The sequence below is a fragment of the Sminthopsis crassicaudata genome, chromosome 2 (assembly GCF_048593235.1).
Source record: "Sminthopsis crassicaudata isolate SCR6 chromosome 2, ASM4859323v1, whole genome shotgun sequence".
In the NCBI taxonomy this organism is placed as follows: Eukaryota; Metazoa; Chordata; class Mammalia; order Dasyuromorphia; family Dasyuridae; genus Sminthopsis; species Sminthopsis crassicaudata.
The window spans coordinates 59,694,521-59,712,302 of NC_133618.1; the positions used below are offsets into that span (position 1 = coordinate 59,694,521).

Genomic DNA, 17,782 nt, shown 5'->3' on the forward strand with positions numbered 1-17,782 from the left:
GAAGAGATATTTTTATGTATACATATGAAAAGATATGCAAAAGAGATACACATACACACATATTATGCCACCTCCCACAAACAAACATTTATCTTTCCTATCCTTGCTGAGCCTGCACTTTAACCTTACTTCTAACTCACCTGGCTATTACTTAATCTCCCCCTACCAATGGATCCTTCTCTTGTCTTCTTCCCTCACTCTTTGCTTCCCTGTCCGTCCATTCCTCCCCACTTATTTCTTTATAGATTTTGGAGGGTGCTATACCCTTCCATGGTATGTATGAAGTGTTGCCTATTTAACCCATTCCCAATGTGAGAAGATTTTCAGAACTATGAGCCCTCTTCCCCTCTCTATCTTTGTATCTATTCTTCCTTTACATCTCATTTGTATAATTACTATTTTTACCTTAACTCTTTCTTTTGAACTGTTCTATTTTATGTCAATCTTCCATCCCTTAATATCTTTTTCTTTGATGTCATCACATCAGAGTCCATTCACAACCATACCCTTAGTCCATATAATGCAATCTCCTATGTATATATATATATATATACATCATATATATATATATATATACATCATATATATATATATATGTTCCCCTTCTCTTGAGTCCTGTGATCTGTGATTTAGGATTAAAATTTTCTTTTTAGTTTTTTTTTTCAATAAAAATGATTGAAAATTTCTTACTTCATTGAAACTCCATCACCTCTCCTGAAAGATGCTGAGTCTCTCTGGGTGATTAATTCTTGGTTGTAACCTCCAGTGCCTTATTCTAGGCCCGCCAATCCTTTACTGTAGAAGCTGCCAGATCTTGGGTAATCCTGACAGTTGCTCCTTGATATCTGAATTGTTTTTGTCCAGCAGCTTGCAGTATGTTTCCCTTAAGATTAATAGTTTTGGATGGTTTTTATTTTTCCCTCAATGCCTCTCATTTGATTTTAAAATTGTTTTTGAGTTCTTCTATAAATTCTCTCAGCAGGAAACCATTTCACATTACTCTTTGAGGTAGAAGATTTTTTTACTTCAGTGTCTTCCTCTGAAGATGAACTCCCCGGTCTTCCTTGTTCCCATAGTAAGTTTCTATGGTGGGGTTCTTCTTTGCCAATTCATTTTTTAAATAAGGGGTATTATAATAAGCACCTCTAATCCTGGGGTGGAGAGTTAGTGCCTTTGACTTCTTTCATCTCTCTCCTCTGATCAGAAACTTCAAATCAAGAACTCCACCCTCCCACAAGTGCCCACAGCCAGCAGCATTTCTGCCCCTCTGCTTCTGCACTCACAGGTGTGCTGGCTTCTTTTTACCCAGGGCCTGGGGTTCCAATCAGCCATGTTTCATGCAGTCTTCCCGGATTCAGACCCCAACTTCACACTGTCTAGGAGGTGAAAGTTTCTGTAGTTCCTGCTGAGGCTCCAACTAAGCCCAGCTTAGTCCCCTAGCCTCCCCACTTGATGTTTCTGCAGAGATAACCTGGAGGTGTTTGCACTTCTCTTGGTTTAGTTCTCAGCTCAGGATCTTTCTCCCATTCTTCTCCAGTTGTCCCAGCAGGACCCCTGTTCTGCCCCAAATCTTCTTGATTTTTCACCAGTCTATGTTAGCCCTGAGGCGCAAATTTGTTCTATTTGTGAGGGAAAACTTGAAATTAACCAACCTACTCCACCATCTTCCCAAAATCCTCCAAGGTTCTTGTTTATATTTGAATATAAATATTATATATTTGAAAAATAAGAGTAAATTGCTATAAAATTTTCCCCAGTTTTCTACTTTTCTTCTAATCCTTTACCCATAGATCTGATAGGTAAGATTTTCCATGGTCTTTTAATTAGCTTATACTACCTTTTATGTGTAAATCACATAATTATTTTGATCCTATCTTGTTCTAAAATGTGAGATGTTGTTTCATACCCAGTTCCTGCCACACTGATTTTCAGTTTTTCCAGTAATTTTTGCCAAATAGTGAGTTCTTGCCCCACAAATGTGGATCTTTGAATTTATCATTTACTACTATGTATTATGTATTTAATCTATTCCACTGATCCACCACTTTGTTTCTTGGCTAGTGCCAGATTATTTTAACGATTATCACTTTGTATCATAACTTGAAATCTGGTACTATCAGGCTTCTTTCTTTTTACATTTTATTTATCAATTCCCTTGATATTCTTGATCTTTTGTTCATCCATATGAATTTTTTGAGTTTTTTTCCCATATGTGAGCTTTTTTTAGTTCCATAAAATAATTATTTGAATAGGTAAATTAATTTAGGTAGAAATGTCATTTATGTTGGCTCAACCTACTCATGATTTCTCTGGTTGTTTTAAATATGTCTTCATATGTGTGAAGAGTGTTTTATAATTTTGTTCTTATAGTTCCTTAGTATGTCTTGGTAGACAGACTCTGTTTTCTGTAGTTGATTTAAATGGAATTTCTTTATATCTTTCTCTTGCATATTGTTGACAATATATAAAAATGCTGATGATTTATTTGGATTTATTTTATATCCTGCAACTTTGTTCTTTTATAAATTTTCTCTGGGCAGAGAGCCATTTAACATTACTTTTTGGAGTAGCTGCAACTTTGCTAAAGTTAACTGTTTTAACTAGTTTTTTTAGTTGATTTTCTAAGTAAACCACAATATTATCTGCAGAGTGATAATATTGTTTCCTCAATATGTCTATTCTTATTCCTTTGATTTCTTTTTCTTTTTTCTTTTTTTGGTCTTATTGCTACAGCTAGCATTTCTAGCACAATTACCTGAATAAGAGATAATAATGGACTTCCTTGCTTCACTACTGATCTTATTGAGAAGGCTTCAAGTTTATTCCCACTATCGATAATGCTTGCTCTTCATTTTAGGTAGACACTATCATTTTAAGGAAAACTTCATTTATTCCTATATGCTTTCTAGTGTTTTTAATAGCAATTAGTATTGTGTTTTGCCAAAAGACTTTTCTATTCTATTCTACATGTTTCTATTATCTATTAAGATAATCATATGATTTTTATTGATTTTATTATTGATATGATCAATAATCAGTTCTGTATTCCTGAGACAAATCCCACCTGGTCACAGTATATGATATTTCTAATATATTTCTGTAATCTCCTTGTTAGTATTTTATTTTAAAATTTTGCATCAACATTCATTATAGAAATTGGTTTATAGTTTTCTGTTTTTGTACTTCCTGGTTTAGGTATCAAATCTCTTATTTGTATAACAGAATTTGATAGGACTCTTTACCTATTTTCCCAAAAAGCTTATGTAATATTGAAGTTGTTTTTAAATGTTTTATAGAATTCACTTATAAATCCATCTGGTGTTGGAGATTTAAAAAAAAATTCACTTATAGTTTAATTTTTTTCTATGATAGGATTTACTTAAGTATTCTATGCCCTCTTCTATTAATATGGTAATTTATTTTTGTAAATATTCATCCATTTAACTCAGCTGATCATATTTATTAATACGTAATAGGGCAAAATAGTTCCTAATAAATGTTTTGATGTAATCTTTTTCAATTTCACTAATGATATATTCATCCCTTTCATTTTAAATACTGATGACTAGGTTTTCCTCTTTTTCTTAATTTAACCCATGGTTTATTTTATTGGTTTAAAAAAATCAGCTCCTAAGCTTTATTAATTCAATTATTTTTTAAACTTTCAATTTTATTAATCTTTCCTTTGATATTTTGACTTTCTATTTTGATATTTGACGAGTTTTAATTTATTCTTTTCCTAGTTTTTTTAATTGCCCAATTCATTGATCCGCTCTTTTTCTTTTTCATTGATGTGTTTAGAGATATAAATTTTCCCCTATGTTGGTATGTTGTCTCATTGTTGCCATTTATCTTTAATGAAATAATTGTTTCTATAATTAGTTCTTTGATCCACTCATTCTTTAGAATTAGATTGTTTAGTTTCCAATTAATTTTTAGTCCACACTATCAAGGCTTTTTATTGCATATAGTTTTTATTGCATTATGGTTGAGATAATATTTGTAAAGTACTTAATTCAGTAATCTGGCACATAGTGAGTACTTAATAAATATTTGTTCCCTTCTCCTCTGGTAAGGATGGGGGAAAGATTTGGTGCATGACATTTTTCTTCCTAATCTAATTAAGTACTGATAAAATTTTCTTCATTCAGATAAGGTTGGAAAGAACATCAGACAGGTGAAATATTTGTTACCCCTTACATTCTCACCAAAGTTATTTTGTAAATCATAATCACGAGAACTTATTTTGAAATATGACAACGATCTTAGGATAGCCTCATTTATTCTTTCCACAAAGCACCTTCTTCTAGGTTGAAAAGCTTGTGGTGCTAGATGCAAGAGATCTATAGATGAATAAAGATACAATTCCTGCCTTTAGTGTGCTCTAGTATGGGTGTGTTCTTTACAGTATACTGTGCTGCTTCACTAAAAAAACCGTAAAAGGTCCTCCTCCCTCTGCCTTCAGAAGACATGGAGCCCTCCTTTACCTCTGACTTTCCTGAAGAAGGTGCACTGTCTCCTCTACTTTCTTCAGCTGATTAAGTTCCTGATTTAGACAAGCCACCTGTAAATTCAGCTGTTGATTTTTACGAAGTAATTCATCTAAAAGGTACATAATATTTCTAGATTAGCAGAATTCCACCAAATCTGACATATGAGTATGTGCTCTTCCTTTCACTAAGATGATGGATCTTAGAGAGCCAGAAAGGAACTGTCCTCTCTCACCTGTCCTTCCTTTTAATTCATAGGGTTAAGTAGGCCTTTGGCTATCTACCATTCAGTGCTGTGGCCCCTGCACTCACATCTAACATCCTAGAGTTAGCCTATTTTAATGTTTTTCTGCTGCTTACCAACACAGATATGAAAAAATTATAAGACATCAGTTTGGAATGGGTCAATATTTTAGTTGAGACACACTCTATCTGGCCCCAAAGTAGATGAGTAACAAAATGTGAATGTTAGTTAGGTAGAACTTGTTCATTTTCATGACAAATGAGCAGGGCCCTGAGTCCCTACATTATATTGATTTTTGAAAAAGTAACTGTCGGGTTAGTTGGTGCAATGGATAGCACCAGCTAGTTGGTGCAATGGATAGAGTACCAGCCTTAAAGTCGGGACGACCTGAGTTCAAATCTGGCCTCAAACACTTAGCACTTCTTGGCTGTGTGACTCTGGGAAAGTCACAATCCCAACTACCTCAGCAAAAAATAAAATAAAAAATGATAAGAAAAGAAAAAAGTAACTGTCTCCTGAAATCAAAGGATCTTACACAGGGAGGGCACTGGGCTTCAGGATTAAGATGAATGAAAATCTCTATGAAAAATGCTAGTTGATGAATTCTCTAAGAAATAAAATGTGTGTGGTGGTAGGGAAAAACAGTGCTTGCTTTGACACCTAGATGCTAGGGCTTATTAAGAGTTAAAGTAGCTGGGGAGGGGGAGAGGCTTCTGGACACATACATCTGAATCTATGTAAATATATGGACAGACTTACCATAACTGTGTGACTGGTGCCCACCCACACCAGAATTGGAAGCATTTTCCTCCAACAGCTGTACTTTTTCAGACAAAAAGAGATTTTCCTCCAGTACCCTGACCATCTTCTGTTTTAATGCTTCCTTAGGTTAAAAAACAAAAACAGAAACAAAGAGTTACCCTGTCCTCTACAACATCCTTGAGAAATAGTTATTCAGTTTCTTGCTTGACCATTTCTGGTTATAGGCAAGATCTGGCAAAGAACAAATGTTTCCATTTCTATCCTTTGTCTGGAAATATGATAATCTGAAGCGCTTCTCTGAAGTTTCTACAGTTAAAACTCTTTAAAACCCCATGATGACTGAAGTTTCCTTGACATGATAGAATTCTAATGAAGAAAAGCCCTAGGAAGAGTTAGAAATTGTTCTTAATCAAAACTATAGAGGAGAGCTTAAGGCCTCAATAACTTCCATAAGGATTCCTGGATTCAACAGAAGAAGGAAGAATTCAGAGAAGATCTTCCTCCTCTCATCAGACACCAACCTCTCCTAAACAGTATTTCACTTTGTCCACTGGAGGATTTTTCTACCCTGCTTCAGGGTTGTGCTTTTAAACAAGTCCCAAAGCTACCTTATCTACCAGGTAGCTTTGAGAAAGGTTAATATCAGAGATTTGATCTGACTTTTCTCTTTGGTTATAAAGCTGTTCCATGTTCTACACTTCTACTATCCTTCACTACCAAGGCACAAAAGAGGGATGGGAAGTATACCAGATCATTCGGGATACCAGGGAACTGCCCTACATCCTTTAGTTCAAGGTCTCTTCTTCGTGAGGTTTTAAGACTTTCTTCAGGCAATGAGCGGGTCCACTGTGGAGAAGGATTGGGAACCACCAAACTCAGAAGCATATCTCGGGCAGGACCTACAGAAAATTAAGTAGGGAAGAAAGAGTAAGACCTACAAGCAGCAACACTGACTTACAACTTGTTTTATAAAGTCACGAAATAATATTCCCCTTTAAAGACTTAATCCCATGATTTTTCAACAAGTCTTAGTGGGATTTTGGTAAATAATAAATTGTCTCCTTTTTCCAACTAACAGGAACAAAAAAACTCTTTGAAGAATGTTCTATAGCTCTTCTGTTTTTCACAAACTCTAATGTTTTGTAAGATATCCCAGATTTATGGTACTATTGGGAGCAGGATAATATTCATTCTTTGTACTTTTTTAAATGTCCTGAGAGTAGCTAACATACTAGTTAACATCTGCATAATGCTGCAACATTTATGCAAATTATCTTTTGATTCCCATAGTCAACTTTCTTCATTTTATAAACTGATGATTTCTTATATAAACTAAAAATTAGAAATGAAAAAATGTTATTTTATGAATAACAACCATATCAGTAGGAAAGAATGCACTGTCTAGATATCTGAGGAAAATCCTGATAATTATAACTGATAATTACATGGCATCTTGAATTTCACAAAGTACTTTCATATATATTATTTGATTTTCTCAATCATCCTATGAGGTAGATGGAGTATATTACATATTATGTAATATATTACAGCATAACATAGATGAAGAAAGTCAGAAAGTAAAATAAATAATTCACATTTATATAACATCTTTTTAAGGTTTACAAAGTACTTATACCAAAACAACCTGTCTGGTGGATGGTACAGACATTATTCTCTCTCCTAAAAAGAGAACTGAGTGGTAGTAATAGTAACAACAATGACTATAGTAATAATGGCCAGCATTTATATAGAACTTTAAAGTTAACAAAACACTTTGTATTGTTATATGATTTACTACAACTGTGCAAAGTAGGTCCTATTATTATTGCCATTTTATAGATGAAAAGACGAGGCATGGACATGTTGATTGGGCCATACAGCTATCACATGTAAGGCAGGATTTGAAACTGAGTTTTTCTCACTGGTACTTTAGCACTCTCTCCATTACACCAAACAGCTCTTGTGATTCATCCATCATCATACTATCTATTAAATAATAGGGTTGGTGTTGCATCTAGTTTCTCTGATTTTTAATTCATTTATATTATACCACTATGATCTAGTAAAATTCATATAAAAAAAGAAACTCAGAGATTTGTTAACAATAGTGTTCCAGAAGAGGACTGGTAAAAAGTTGTGAAAACAGCTTTCTCTAGGTTGAAACAAGATTTGAGTTCATTGAATGCTCAGAAATTAAGAGTTTTCCTCCTCTTCACTGGAGATCGGGCACAGACTGAGCTGGACACCTTCTCCTATCCCTCCCAACTTTTGAGTTCTATGAACAAGAGTTCTTTCTATAATTTAACCCATCATTAGTCATCCAACCTTTTCTTTATAAGTGAAGAGGAGCCCAACTCTTCTAGGAAATGCACATCCTTCCTTCTTTTGGACAATCCTCCTTGTCATAAAGCTTTTTCTCACAGAGGCCTCTACAGGGTTAAAGCTTAATATTCAAAACTATACCCAAGCTTTCAGGATGCCTGTATATTTGCCTTGATGAAATCTTCACCCACTCAGCCCAGCTCTGATCTCTAGAAATAAAGGAATGCAATTCCTTTTCTAAAGGACAGTTCTCACATCCTCCTTCCTAAGTCTTCCCTTCTCTAAGTTGAACAACCTGGATTTCCCCTTAAACCATCCTCCATTAACGCAGCATGACATCTGAGGCCTTTCACCACTCTGGCTGCCTTTCCAGATTCTTTCAAAAAGGAACATCTTTCCTAAGATATGGCACCCAGAATGAAACACAAGGTCTCTAATGCACTCTTACCTGGGCTATGTCAAGCAGCACCATCAGCTCCCTAGTTCTCGGCCTACCCAAAGCATCTGAAGCTGCATCCTGTGGGCTTTGAAGGCTACCATATCCCACCATGACCCACACTGGGTTTGTAGTTCACTTGTCTCCCTAGAGCAGTGGTCCTCAAACGTTTTAAACAGGGGGACAGTTCACTGTCCCTCAGACTGTGGGAAGCCAGACTATAGTAAAAAAAAAAAGCTCACACTCTGTCTCCGCCCCTCAGCCCATTTGTCATAACCTGGGCAGGCCACATAAACGTCCTCAGCCGGCAGCATCTGGCCCGTGGCCCGTAGTTTGAGAACCCCTGCCCTAGAGTTTTTCAAACCCCCTACTGAAGTGAAATGGGGAGAAGATAGCCTGTGTATCTGAGTATACAGATTCTATTGGAAAGGGCTCAGATGCCAGAGTAGAGCCATTCTTGTACTGAGAGGAGAAATGATCACTCACCCAGGAACTTCTTGTTGATAATCAGAGACCCTGAGCCGTTCCAGTGCTTGTCTACTAGTTCCAACAGCTGCCGGAGCACCCTGGCCACGTGGGAAGTCCTGGCAATAGGTGGGGGACTATGGTTTCCTTGCAAACCATGCAAACTGCCCAGGTCACTAGAGAGAGGCTCAAGAAAGGAAGAAAGCATACCAACCAATGTCATTCTTACTCAGAAAGGGCAGCAAAGATCCAGAGGTTAAAGTAGCACTATCAAGAATCTGTGGCCTTATTTTTCAAGTCAAGATCCATTATATTACATTATCAATAACTCAGATATAAGAAGAGATGCAAAGAAAAAATTCACTATCTGCTATACTGATATCTTTGGATTTTTTCAAGGAAAAAAATCTACCTTTTAAGTTCAATATCCTACTGACCACTCCCATAAATTTTTCAGTCTATAATACTTTTTTTAAAACTATAGAGCATAAGCTTTAAACCTATTATACCTAAAAAAAAGATTAGCGAGAACAACAACAATGACTGTATGAGGCAAAAACTGCAATTTATAGCAACTGAAATTTACAAAGCACTTTTATTATGATAACCTTGCTTAGGAAGTTAAGGTCAGTATCATCTTCAGGGCAATTAAGAAATAGATTCTGAGAAGTTATTGACTTGGAAAGAATGTTACCCACTTAGTGTCAGAGCTAGCACTCCCATCCCCAATTCCAGGGCTCTTTCTAGATCCTGTGCCCTCCACATTGTTTTGCATCTGTGATCTAGACTATACATATACTAGAGTGATAGGTACAAGAAAAACTGACATTTATTCATTATTTCAGTAATAATCCTTGAGCAACATTTCTATAGAGGGTACACCATACTTGGAACTGAGGAGATACAAGGAAATAGAAGTCACAGTTCCTGTTCTTGAGAAGTGCATGGAAGTCACAGAAATAGGTATTCCTATTGAATAGAAAATAGGAAATGAAGGCAAAACACATATGAAAAATTGAACTGATACAGAGCAGTATGTGACTGAGTCTAAAATCAGTGTCAATGAGAAGTACTGCAGGGATTCAGAAATAGCCATCAATTTCTGTGGGTTGGAGCACTCAAGAGAAAACTGGAGGAGATGGGACTATAAAAATCAGCCTTGAAGAATGTGAAGAAGGTTGAAGATATGAGAAACTGAGGTGCAAGCAAAGTCAAGAACACAAAAATGTAAGGAAAGTACATTCTGGGAAAAGACAGACCAGATGAAAAACAGTGTGACATTACATTGGAGACTGCGGAGATTGTAGGGAGCCTGGAGGCCCAGATTCAGATGTGTGGTGACAGGAGAGGTTTGACAATGAAGAAAAAGTGAGAAAGGCCTTTGGAAGAGAGGGAAAACAGAAGCCAAGCAGTTCAGAAGGTGAGCTCCAAAGAGCTAGTGATATTGTATTCAAGTGGTGCTGTATTCAGGAGTAGCAGAAATGGAAATAGGCAGAAGAAAAAAAAAATAAAAACCCAAAGCACATGATGACGTTTCTCCCATTCTCACAAAATCCAACTTCCAATCTATCATCCTGTAGCTCTTTTGATTGAAATCCCTCAACCTTTCATGGCTCAGCTCCTTGATTAAGCTGTCTATACCAGTGCCTCCACTTCCTTTCTTTCACAGTTTTTAATTCTCTAAATCTGGTTTCTGACCTCATTGTGCATCAAATCTGCTCTCTCCAAAGTTACCAGTGATCTCTTGCTTAACAAATCGAATGGTTTTTTTTCATTCCTCATCCTTCTCTAGCTTTTGACTCTATTATTCAAGTGTTCATTGCCCCGCTCTCTCCTGGTTCTCCTCTGACCCATCTGGCAGTCCTTTCCCATTCTTCTTTCCTCTATTCTCCTGCTTACATGGATGTTCTCCAGGACATCTGTCCTAGGGACTCTGTCCTAGGTCCTCTTCTCTTATTTAGCTTGGTGCTTTCATCAGCTCTCTGCAACTGATCTCAGTTCTATCTCTCTTGTCCTTACCTTGCATCAGACTTCCAGTCTTGCATCTCCAATTGCTGATTGCACATTTTAAACTAGATGAACAGTAAACATCTTAAACTCAACATGTCCAAAACTGAACTCATTATCTTTCCCTTTAGTACTTCTCCCCTCTCTAATTCCTCTAATACTGGGGAGAAAACCACCAGGCTGCCAGGTACCAGGTTCATAGCTGAGGTTTTTAACTTCTCACTCTTAATTCTCCTCCCTCCATTTAATTTGTTGCCAGATTCTTCCAGTTCTACCTTTCTATCATCTTCTAAACAGCACCCTGTGTTTCCTCTGACACTACCGCCACCCTGGTACAGGTCCAGCTCACTTCATACCTGGACGATGGTTTTCTGGTAGTCATTTGTGTCCATCCTCCACTCGCCTATAAAAGTATAGGCCTGACCACATAAGTCCTCCACTAGCTTCCTATCACATATGGGATCACACATACGGGAATGCTGAACCAGCATTCAGCTTTTAAAGTTCTTCATAATTTTGAAATGCAATATATTCCAAAACTCCCTAATGCACACTTTTTTCCCCCCAGATTTTCCCCCATATCTAGGATACTCTTCCTAGGATCTCTGCCTCCTAGCTGCCTTTTATGTCTCTTTTTATCTCCTGTGTGTGCCTGTCACAGTGGCTTACATATTTATTCAATAGATACTTATCAAGGGTGCTTGGCATTAATGAAAAAAAGATTAAAATTACCCTGTGCCTGCCCTTACAGAGGTTCCAGTCTCAATCTTCATGCAGAATATTATTCATCAACAGATTAACAGATTAAGTACAAGGGAGAGTAGAAAGTGATGAATGCAAAGAAGTGACCAGAAAAGCTCCAAGGGAAATGTGAACGGGAAGAAAAAGCAGCTGGAAAGAATCAATGACAAGTTATAAGGAGAGTGGCATCGGACCTAGACCTACAAGATAAAGAGTTCTGAAAAGCAGAGGTAGAGGGAATAGCCATACCTGACATTTCTCTCACATTTGTAGTGGAAGAATCGGTAGAATTCACTCCACTATAGGGCTGAAGGAACTACATGAGACACAGAGAGATCACAGGAAAATTCACAAACTTTGGCCTTTCCTCCTTAATTTCTGACATCAAAGTCACCTGTGTGTTTCTGGTTACACTATTTAAGAATTTATCCCTATAAAAAGGAATATGGTCCTAATGAAGAGTTTTTATTAAGAGCACAAACAAACAAACACTTGCCTCATTGTTGGTAACATCTTTAAGACCATGATTTGGCACCATGCTTGAAAGAAGATTGTCCTTCCTCTTAAATCCCCTTCTAGTTGGGCTTATGGACCTTTTTGCCAAAAGTCCCCTGTCTTCTTGAGTCCCTGAAGGCAACAGAAATGTCCGTAGAGAATTTCCCATAGCAGCATTACTTGTAAAGGAACCGTGTGTTTGTGTTAAATCGGCAAGGCCCATAGATAACTGCTGTTCAATGCTGGCCAGCAGAGATGACTCATTGCTAAAATGGCTTGTGTTGTATAGATCTGTGGGAGGAACATACCAGAAAATGAAAACTTTCAGGAACAGGATCCATCACTTATTCAACAATCAGCTGCTTCTTGAACTCGGGGTCTATTGATATGGACAATTTGTTAGTGATGACCCTCACCCTCAGCCAATGTGTGTGTGTGTGTGTGTGTATACATCCATACACATAGCCTGACAGACCCAACTAGAACTTGTCAGTTATCATCTTTGAAGGTTTAGGATTACCAGAAAGTTGCTGGCATTATTTCTACTAGATTTTAATTGGTGAATTACAAAATTATATGATTGGGGACCCAAATTTCAACAATGAAAACTACTTTTTTTTTTTTACCATATTATGTACCAATTTATAATCATTCTAAGCTAGAGATTCCATAGATCACTGATGATCCCTGAATCACAACTCAAGATACATTATTCTAAATGCTCAAAATTTCCTTGATGCAGACCACTACTCTACCCTGCTTTGAAAAGGGCCCTTACACAAATCAAAAGTTTTGTTACCTGAACTAAGCTTCAGCAGTCTTCCAGTAGTAGAATCTGAGTCACTCAAAGAAGTCATTATATCTCCACAGGAATAGGACGAAGGGGACTTTGTATCATTCAAAGATTTTGTACTATAGTCTTGGTAATTCTTGCTTCTATGATGAGTCTGGGATTTCTTGCTATAACTTCCATGTGAGGTTATGGAATGAGGATAGTGACTATTATAATTATCTAGACTAATATCTTTAGGTAACTGATAGGGATGAATCTGGCTTGAATCACCCACATCCAAGCGTTTACTTGATAAAGCTTCATGGCTAAGCTGATAAACATCAGTCTTTGATATCAACTCTTTCTCTGGAGAAGAACCTATAGATTTATCATCTGAAAAGGTTAGTCGGTACGCATCTTTAGCCATCTTGTCGGGAGATCGGACTGAAGATTGGAGAGATGGGTAGCATCTGAATTCTAACAATACAACCATGGCAAAGAAAAGGAAAACAAGAATGAGAATTTCTCATGGACCAGAGGAGTATCACTGTGCCCAGGGCACATTTCCTCTCTAGCAAAGAAGGCTGTCAAGTTAAGGTGGTTTATATGGAAGGGAACAACAGAATCAAAGGACTCAAAAATCAAAGGATCCTAAGATTAAGAGCTTAAAGGGACCTTAGGGATTCTCTAGAATGACCACTCTCATTTCACAGATGAGGAAACTGAGGTTTTTTTTTAAAAAGGAATTATAATAATAGAATATTAATAGATGGAAATGAATGTAGTGGTTATCTTATCCAGTCCTTATCTCTTTCTTCCATTTTACTGTTAAGGAAATAGAGGCAGAGAGGAGAGCAGTGACTCACTCAATGACAGAAATAGAACTCACACACAGGTCTTCTGACCCCAAGCTTGTTGTATTTGTCCCTCTACTATAGTGCCATCAAACCATGCTGAGTGGCTGTGAAAAGAATTTGCCATGGGCCAGATGGGAACCAACTTCTATTTGATTTATCAGGAATTTCCTTGGATAGCACCAATGGTATTATCCTCATTTTATGGATGAGACTACTGACACTCATTCAGATCAAGTGATTTGCCATAATCCCACATAAAATATGTGACAGTCAAGATTCAGGCTCAGGTCTTCTGATTCCAAATTGTGCCATTTTTCTCCTACATCATCATATCTATTCTCTCATCTCTGGTGGAACAGTCAGGCTTGGATTATCCCATTTGCTCAGCCTTAAAGAAATTCTCTGCTAAGAGAACTGTGGCTCTTCTCTAGAAATAAAAGCTAGGATCAACAGTAAGAACAACTTTTTAAGGCCATGATAGCATAAAAAATACAGCTTCTACTCAGTTAGATGTTTTCACGAATTCCAAGACTCAAAAGATCTCTTTAGCAAATGCAGAAGATGCAACAATTGAATTATACATGCTGAATATTGAAAATGGAACTCAAACCACTGGGAATATATCCTTTGAGGCAAATATTATTAAGTAGATATTGTATTTATACTTATCCATAAGTTTTTAGCATAGAATAATACAGGGAAGTCATGACCTTATGGCACATTTCAATAAAAAGGGGAATTTTCAAACATGATGTATTCATTACATATAAGAGATAACATTTGTGAATGAACATAATAAAAATCTAAGCATAACCAAAGAGATTAGAAATATTCCATCTTAAAGAAGGAAACCACAGAGGTCACTACCTCAAGTACTAATAAGAATCCCCCACAAAAGGATTTCCAATGTAGGAAATCCATCCAGGATTGAGAACCATCATCCAATTCTTCTGAAACTTCATGACCTGCGGACTCTGCAAAATATTTACCATCTTCCTGGTGACCATCACCGGGTAGCTCTCTTCTTGCCACCTCTTGTAACTGAAAAATATTTGAAAAGGTAAATGTGAGACATAGAAGGCTATAGAAAGCAAAAAAATATAAAGTGCATACATTAGTTAAGTACCCTTTGTTAAAGAAGAAATACTTGAAAAGAAACAGACATCTAAATAAAGGTCCAGTTTTACGTCTACAAGAAATTCAAAGAACTGTTTCAGTGAAGACAAAAGTTAAATAAGTATTGATAAGTTAAAAATATTAGAAAAGGTAAGAATATTTTAAGAAAGCTGTGAAATATGTATATTCTTGCTTTGAATACTTTAGCATAGAGATGAGGCATGAAATGCTTCTCTTGACAAAAAAAAAAAAAAAAAAAAGATGTGGAAGGGGATACACATCAATTTTATCATCTTCCAAAATGACTTAAAATCTACTGAGGTAGACTGAAGTGAGGCAAGATAAGGTTGGGATATATCATTTTATTTCTTTTTGGGAGAATGTAAAACCACACAGCTTCCTTTCAAGGATGAATGGTGGATAAACTTAACAAATTATTTATCAATTTGAAGTAATATTACATGCTATTTAATTCCTTTCTGTTCCCTCAATTCTAATTCTAATTCAAACTCTGACTTGGAAATTGAAATTAAATTCTAAAGTGAAAATTTTGAAGTCCTTTAAGTCAATTTCTTAATACAAAGTCAATTCAAAGGTAAAACAAAAGTTAAAGACATTTCCCAGAGTTTCCAATAAATCTTCAAAGATTTCCTCAGAGAGGATACCAAATATGTGCTTTTCTATCCATCACCACTGAGGAAGTCATTTGTTATTGTAGGAAAGACCTTAGGCTTTCAAGTCAAAGGTTTTGGGTTTGAATCTAAGTTCTGCTACCAGCTACCTGTGTGATTGTGGGCAAGCCTCTCTTTCCTCATCTAAAAAATAAATTTAACTAGATGATCTTTAAGGTTCTGTCCAGCTCTAAGTCTAATGAGATGCCATTCCCAAACTGAGAAAAAATATTATTATTACAATCCATTTTGATTCATCAGTTGACCATTCAGCTCATCAATACCTATACCTAAGGGAATAAAAACAAAGAGAGAACTTCAAACCCACTTGAGTAAACACTGATCCTTTCACCATATTTGTTCATGCATATCACTTAATGATTGCCTCCTCACCCCCTCACACAATAGTGACCTTTTTTCTCTTCAATCTCATATGGTCACTGCCTTTTGCTCATCACATCTATCATCTTCCTTTTTCTCTGCGCCATTACAGAAAGACCTAGAATATTTTTTACCATAAGGACACAGAAAATTGGAATTGAAACGAATTGGAGATGAGGTGAAAAGCAAGATGTAAGATTCAGAACTAACTTATAAAAGTACTAGTTATGTTCATGAAGCTTATGGCTCTACTGCCAGGTTAGGGGGGGTGCAAGGTTGAGATGAATAGATGTGGTACTATCTTTTCCATCTACAAGAATCATAGAATCAGTCTTAAAAGTTGGAACTATCTGTTGGAATCTGTTGGAATATCTATAAGTATCTTCTACAGTCAACCTTATAGTCTTCTAAGGAAGTAACTATCTCAGAAAGCAACATATTTCACTTTCAGATAGTTTTAAATATTGGGAAGTTCTTATACTGAATCAGTGTCAGATTCTTGTGTCTTCTTGCATCATTCTGTATACATCATAGTCCTACAACTACATAAAACTATTATGCCTTTCCTAGATTATATACCCCAAGTTTTTCCCCACAGTCCCTCTTAAGTCATGGTTTTGAGTCCCTGATGTCCTGGTTGCAGTACAACTTAACAACATCCCCCTTCCAGTGTGGTGCTCAGAACTGAACCCTAGATGATCTGACTGGGGTAGCATATTGGTAGGAGAATCACCTCTCTTGTCTTGGATATCAGATTTCTATTATGGTAGTTTATGATCATGTTATCTTTCTTGGCAGCTGCATGACAATGCTGATTCACAGTTTCACATGAACTGCTTTCAGAAATAAATGCCTGATAAAAATGATTCATGTATTCAAATTCTCTCAGTTCCTTCATGGATATTTGAGATATTTGAATATTTGAGTTTGCAATGATGGATTTATTAGAACAACAAGAAGGTGAACACATTACCTGGGTCCCCAGTGGAAAAGTGTCTAGCTTCTGATCATCTTGATCACTGGCTTGGCTTGCAGAAACACTTGTTAGTGAATCCTTTATTTCCCGGTTGGGGAGAGGAAGAAAAAGTCCTTTGCTTAATTCTGTGTTAAAAGGAAAGGCACCCAATGAAGCAGTGACCACACTTCAGAAGCATCATTGCCAAGAAAATATACTATAAATTTTGACTACCGAGTAGGAGGCCTCCAGACACAAAATAATGGTTGGGTGAGAAACATGGAAATAATCTATAACATTATACATATATATATGTATATATATGTATGTATGTATATATCTATGACCCTGATTCACCTAACAATCCTGGGTCACTAACATTAAGAATAATCAAAATCTATTTTTATAGGGAGAACAACTAAGCCTTTCAATTGCCTGGCATTTTAGTTCAAGATTAGGGAATCAGCCAAAAAAAAATAAATTGTTTCCTTGTTCTTTCTTTTCTTTTCTTTTCTTTTCTCTCTCTCTCTTTCTTTCTTCAAGATTAGGGAATCAGCCAAAGAAAAAAATAAATTGTTTCCTTGTTCTTTCTTTTCTTTTTTCTCTCTCTCCCTCTTTCTTTCTTTCTTTCTTTCTTTCTTTCTTTCTTTCTTTCTTTCTTTCTTTCTTTCTTTCTTTCTTTCTTTCTTTCTTTCTTTCTTTCTTTCTTTTTTTCTTTCTTTCTCTCTCTCTCTCTCTCTCTTTCTTTCTTTCTTTCTTTCTTTCTTTCTTTCTTTCTTTCTTTCTTTCTTTCTTTCTTTCTTTCTACCTATCTATCTATCTATATTAGGGGAAAACATGCAAACTATAGAAGAAGGCATTTAGATTTCATAATAAAGGAATAATTCTCTGATAATAAAGGCCAGACTTGGGAATGAGTTACTGAGTAAGCATGTAGGGCATCTTTGTTTTTTAAGATGGCTGATGTCTGGTAATATCTAGAAATGGGGAAATAAGAACCATCCAAACTCCTTTTAAACTCAGGAGATTACACTAAAACATTGATTAACTTTTCATCATCTTTACAAA

The 17,782-nt window shown here is 36.2% G+C and overlaps 1 protein-coding gene across 1 annotated transcript in view; it reads right to left on the reverse strand.

The window, feature by feature from the left end:
- The window catches only part of LRRC36 (leucine rich repeat containing 36), a 45,478-nt gene that overhangs the window by 4,524 nt on the left and 23,172 nt on the right, over positions 1–17,782 (reverse strand). The window contains exons 6-13 of the mRNA XM_074286462.1: positions 16,733–16,860; positions 14,581–14,632; positions 12,762–13,211; positions 11,964–12,253; positions 8,741–8,906; positions 6,244–6,395; positions 5,494–5,617; positions 4,488–4,602 (exon numbers count right to left, since the gene is read on the reverse strand). Of these exons, the coding sequence (XP_074142563.1) occupies positions 4,488–4,602; positions 5,494–5,617; positions 6,244–6,395; positions 8,741–8,906; positions 11,964–12,253; positions 12,762–13,211; positions 14,581–14,632; positions 16,733–16,860 (1,477 nt within the window). The remainder of the gene's footprint in view (positions 1–4,487; positions 4,603–5,493; positions 5,618–6,243; positions 6,396–8,740; positions 8,907–11,963; positions 12,254–12,761; positions 13,212–14,580; positions 14,633–16,732; positions 16,861–17,782) is intronic.